Here is a 5,584-nt window from a genome sequence, read left to right as displayed (position 1 = left end):
ATTTGTGTATTTGCTATGATGTTCATCACAGTGCCAAATACTTAAATATTTAGACTTCATAGGCTATTTATTTTCAAACTTTTTTTACATTTTAATCTGGACTACAACATGCCCTAGATATTGTTTGAAAGTGTTTTGATTCTTTATTGTTCGGTCACACTTTACATTAGGGCTTCATTAGTTAACATTAGTTAATTCATTAGTTAACATAAACTGCCAATGAAAAATTATTCTGAACATTCTTAATACATCTTAGGTATTCCAATATTTAATAACAGTTCATGTTAGCTCATTAAATAACACCACAGTTGCAACTTTCTATTTTAACAACCTAAGACTTGTATTTTTTTAACAAAGATTAATAACTTCTGTAGCAAATGTAGCTATTGCTCATTGTGAATGTTAATGCATTAACTAAGGTTAACTAATGAGGTCTTATTGTAAAGTGATACCTATTGGTCTTTATAGTTCTTTTGCACTTTAATCTGTGTAAAACTTTTAACTTTATAAATTTTTTCTGTATTGCTTCATTGCATTTAAATGTTCAGTTATTTTTGTTATAAGAAAAAAAGTTATTAAACCTGTTATACTGTATTATGACAGCACTTTTTTTAAACTACATTTCAATATCGCGATAATACCGTATACCGTGATAAAAGCATTAGCAATTAATCGCAACATGAAAATTTGATACCGGCATATCTCTACATGTGTGTAAAACAGATATTTCACACTTATCAACTGAATTGCTTTTATGTATGTATTTATTTAGTTTTTAACTTTGTGTCTACCAGTAAAAGCTTTGTTGGTATAAGTTAATGTATTTAGGTTGATTCCGTGATGTTAAATAATAATTTCGGCTTGAAGAAAAACCAGTTAACTTGTTACCATTTTTAGGCTATATTTTTCATTGGAGAATAGCACCCAACAGTGCTGTTCACAATAGTAAAGCAACCTATATTGTGTGATAATTTCTCAACAACAACAATTAATTATAATATTAAAAATAATTAATAATCAACATGATTTTTTTGTATGATCATTTCAATATAAAAACAAAGAAAGAAAACAATTAAAAATGGTTCTGCATATTGTTCATAAAGAAATCTCTAGTTTAAAGCAACTTGTAAGAAAACACTGAAATTTGAATGCCTGTGTAGTTTAAAAAACATCTACACAGATCCTAAAATCTCACAAATGGAGTGTAATAGCTTTAGTTATCACATCTCAATCATCTTGTGTTGTATATACTACAACAGTGTCAAATGTGTCCATGTTAAGAGCAACGGTGTCTGTGATTAATGATAAAACAGGTTGGTTGTACTCGACAGCATAATCAGATTACCAACCTGACCTAATCTGTCTACCTCTTCACAGAGGGGGTTGTGTTTATTAGCCCATTACTCTGTCGACTGTCTCAAGTGCAAGTCAAAAATAGTCTATTGGTTTCATCTGAAAGTTTTTGCATCTATCAGCAGTTGGCATCACTGTTTTTCCTCTCAAAATCAAATAATGAAAAAATAGCCTTGATTATTTGTTTAACATAATTTTGATCATGTAAGCAAAACATGTATCAGAACTCAGAATCAGAATCAGAAAGAGCTTTATTGCCAAGTATGTTTGCACATACAAGGAATTTGTTATAGTGTCACAAGCTTCCAGTACACGGAGACAACAACAACACACAGATAATAAAAATGAGATGTGAATAAAATACACATGCATAAATATAAACCACAAAAAAAAGAATAAATTGTATGTACAGGTGTGCTATAGATGGAATAGGAATAGAATAAAATAAAATAAGTTGTAGGGATGTACTAGGGTTTAGGGTGATAAATAAATGTATACATAGATAAATGTATGCAACTGAAGTTCAATTGTCCCATATTCAATAACTGACACTCCTTTCATACTTTTTAAGAACATTGTGGACCATGATATAAATTTAGTTATTTCTCTTATCCATTTAGTTTTTTTTTTTTTGCAGGTGTCATTAGCTGTCGTTTATTCTGTTTATTACAGCTATTTAGTAGTTCTTTATTAGTGGTTAGTTAAGTCAGAATTACAGATTCTTGACAGAATTACTACAACTACAGTAATGTGAGCATACATTTTAAAGTATTAACTAACTAAAGAGGTCTAAAAATGTCCAATGCATGACTTTTATTGTTCTCTATAAATAACGAAAACCAGAGCTGTTATGGCACATATTTTTGAATATTTATATTTTTGCTATACAGTAGACAAATACATCATTCTACAGGAAGCTGTGCATGTAACTTTGAATGTTTAAAGGGATCATTCACCCAAAAATGAAAATTCTGTCATTAATTACTCACCCTCATGTCGTTCCAAACCCGTAAGACCTTCGTTCATCTTCGGAATGCAAATTAAGATTTTTTTTGATGAAATCCGAGGGCTTTCTGAACCTGCATAGACAGCAATGCAACTGAAACGTTCCCAGGCCCAGAAACATAGTAAGGACACTGACACGGAAGAGAAGAATTGTTGAATAAAGTCATTATTTTTGTTTTCTTTGCGTACAAAAAGTATTCTCGTAGCTTCATAAAATTACGGTTGAACCACTGATGTCACATGCACTATTTTAAAGGGGTCATATGATTAGGCCTGTCACGATAACAACTTTTTGTTGTGCGATATACCCCAGAAATAATTGCGATAAACAATATTATTGTCATTTTAAAGACCATTTTATGCCACTGAATATAAACTCTGCAGGACACCGGCCCTCCAGGACCGAGTTTGGTCACCCCTGGCCTACACACTTCCAAATGACAACAAACTTTTAAAGAATTTTTAAGAATATTTAGATCATGGAAATTAAGTATCAAAGCATTAGATACCTTAAAAACTTGAATAAATAGTAAATAAACATTTTCTAACAAAAAGTGCAAAGTAACAAGTAGAAAAAAAGAAAAATGCATACAATGGAAAATAATGTGTTTTTTTAACCTAAAACCGCATAAACACATTGCATTACACCAAATACACAACATAATGTTCTTTTTAGCAACGTCATATGACCCCTTTAATTATGCCCGTACTACGTTTCTGGGCCTGGGAATGTTTCAGTTGCATTGCTGTCTATGGAGGGTCAGAAAGCTCTTGGATTTTTATAAAAAATATCTTAATTTTTGTTCTGAAGATGAATGAAGGTCTTACGGGTCAACATTTATTAAATTTGTGTGGGATGTGGGATGATGTATGTTATGGTGTTTGGTGATGGTAGTGGTTGAAGCCCATGTTTTGTATGTGATGTTGTGATGATGTCCTGGATTCCAGCTGGTAGGTGGGATGATGGGAAATCCAGAAAGCCCATTAGTGCCCTAATGGCTATTAATACTCAGCATACTGTACTGGATCTTTCTCCAACTCACTCTAACTCATATACACAAAGCCATATTTAATTCAAACCTAAATACACTAATGCAACTATTGCATTATTGCACATACAAATCCCAACAACCTCTCAATCCTCCACTAGATTCTATATCCTCAACTCCTCTACTAGCCTCACATTTAATGGCAAATCAGTCTAATGCATGCTTGAAATTCTGCCTAGAAAAGCTTGAGATGCTCTTGTGCAGATGTACATAGATTTTATCCTGAATGAGAGCAGGTCATTTACATGACTGAATGGCATGACCCATCAAACACTTGTGCTGACCAGCTGTGGAAGTTTTAGGCAAATATTTTGGAAAGCGAAATCATTAAGGATCTAAACATTATATATAACGTAAAAAAAAAAAAGTAAATAAAAATGGTATAAGATGATTCTCTTTTCAGAGAATGTATCTAGAAGATAAGTGTATTTCATTTTAGTCTGTTTACTTATTTCACTTAAGAATAAAATTTACTAAATGCTTTATTTCCATTTCTGCTATGTATCCATGATTTTCCTGAGAATATATAAAGAATGTGAGAGATGATAAGCACCCTACAGGTTATACATACAGTGAAATGAAGAGACGTGTGGCCAAGTATGGTGACCCATACTCAGAATTTGTGCTCTGCATTTAACCCATCCAAGTGCACACACACAGTAGTGAACACACACACTGTGAACACACACCCAGAGCAGTGGGCAGCCATATTGCTGCAGCGCCCGGGGAGCATCTGGGGGTTCGGTGCCTTGCTCAAGGGTCTCACCTCAGTCGTGGTATTGAGGGTGGAAGAGAGCGCTGGTTATTCACTCCCTCCACTGACAATTTTTGTTGCACCTAAGACTCGAACCCGCAACCTTCGGGTTAAAAGTCAGACTCTCTAACCATTAGACCATGACTGCCCCCACATGATATCAATATACCCAATTATTAGTTGTGATTTTCACTGAACAAGACATGGTATGTTAATCCACCTATAGATTTAACTCCTGTATAGGAGCGTGTATATATAGGCTGTGTTCAATAATATAAATACATTCAGAAAAACATAACCATTTATGGAAAAAATACATGAATGTATATTGCCTTTGACCAAAAAAAAAACAAAACTTGATTTTAAATAGTCAGAAATACCCAAACCTTTTACTACAAAAGGCCAAAAATCAAACTTGATTGAGGGCCAGAGGCCGAAAGTAAATTGCATTATATCCAGTTATATTATATTAAAATGTACATTTAAAAATGTAATTCAATCATTTTATTTACATTTCAGTGATAATTTCAAAAATCAATATAAAAATGTTAAAACAAAAAGATTCCTTAGAATGCCTAAATCACTTTTTTTTTCTATGTATATCACCCTGTAGTGATATACATAGGATATTATAACATTGAATTCAATCACATAAATAATACTGCACTTGTTAAATGTGTTGTACTGTAGCCTAAAGTAAAAGGTAAGCACAGGCTCACAGTCTTGACATAAACAACAAACACATTAACATAAGTTCAAAAGTACCAAATTTGTTCTTGTGAATATGAATTATTCTAACTACAGTGTTTTTCTTAGATTATTTGCTGCCTGCAACAGTCAAATCTAACCCATTGGCAAGGCAAGGTTGACTGGTACTCTCAAAAATGTGCTTTGATATGTTCGCCTATGGTTAAACCGCCAAGTCTACGGTTAAAGCACCACTTAGGAGTCAAAAGCTGCAAATGCATTTGCCACAGAAATGGTTGCGGTACCTGCAGCAGTAAAATACTTATTCTGGTTGACTACCATCTGTAGCATTGTGGGCCAAAGGTCATGGGCCTGGTTTGGGCAGCTCTGGTGTACTACATGTATCAGAGAACTTTTTATTAGTGTCACTGAATAAGTGTGTGTATGTATTCTGCAGGTGCAGCACAGGATCACAGGGCAGGTGATGGCTCTGAAGATGAATACACTGGCCAGTAACAAAGCCAACATGCTAAGGGAGGTGCAACTCATGAACCGCCTTTGCCACCCTAACATCCTCAGGTGTGAGATTCAGCATTTTTCCTTTTTGTACATACAGTGCCTTGCGAAAGTATTAATTTTTTCACATTTTGTTATGTTGCTGCCTTATGTTAAACTGCTTTAAATTACATTTTTTCCACATCAATCTACACTCCATACACCATACTGACAATGCAAA

General features: G+C 33.6%; 1 protein-coding gene across 2 annotated transcripts in view; it reads left to right on the top strand.

The window, feature by feature from the left end:
- The window catches only part of LOC107674262 (dual specificity testis-specific protein kinase 2-like), a 14,869-nt gene that overhangs the window by 3,280 nt on the left and 6,005 nt on the right, over positions 1-5,584 (top strand). For both annotated transcript variants that reach the window (XM_016468201.1, XM_016468200.1), the window contains one exon: positions 5,306-5,427. In XM_016468201.1, the coding sequence (XP_016323687.1) occupies positions 5,333-5,427 (95 nt within the window). In that variant the 5' untranslated portion in view covers positions 5,306-5,332. The remainder of the gene's footprint in view (positions 1-5,305; positions 5,428-5,584) is intronic.

Source organism: Sinocyclocheilus anshuiensis, unplaced genomic scaffold (assembly GCF_001515605.1).
Source record: "Sinocyclocheilus anshuiensis isolate Anshui unplaced genomic scaffold, SAMN03320099.WGS_v1.1 scaffold728, whole genome shotgun sequence".
NCBI classification, from domain to species: Eukaryota; Metazoa; Chordata; class Actinopteri; order Cypriniformes; family Cyprinidae; genus Sinocyclocheilus; species Sinocyclocheilus anshuiensis.
This window is presented reverse-complemented; position numbering and strand designations above follow the sequence as displayed.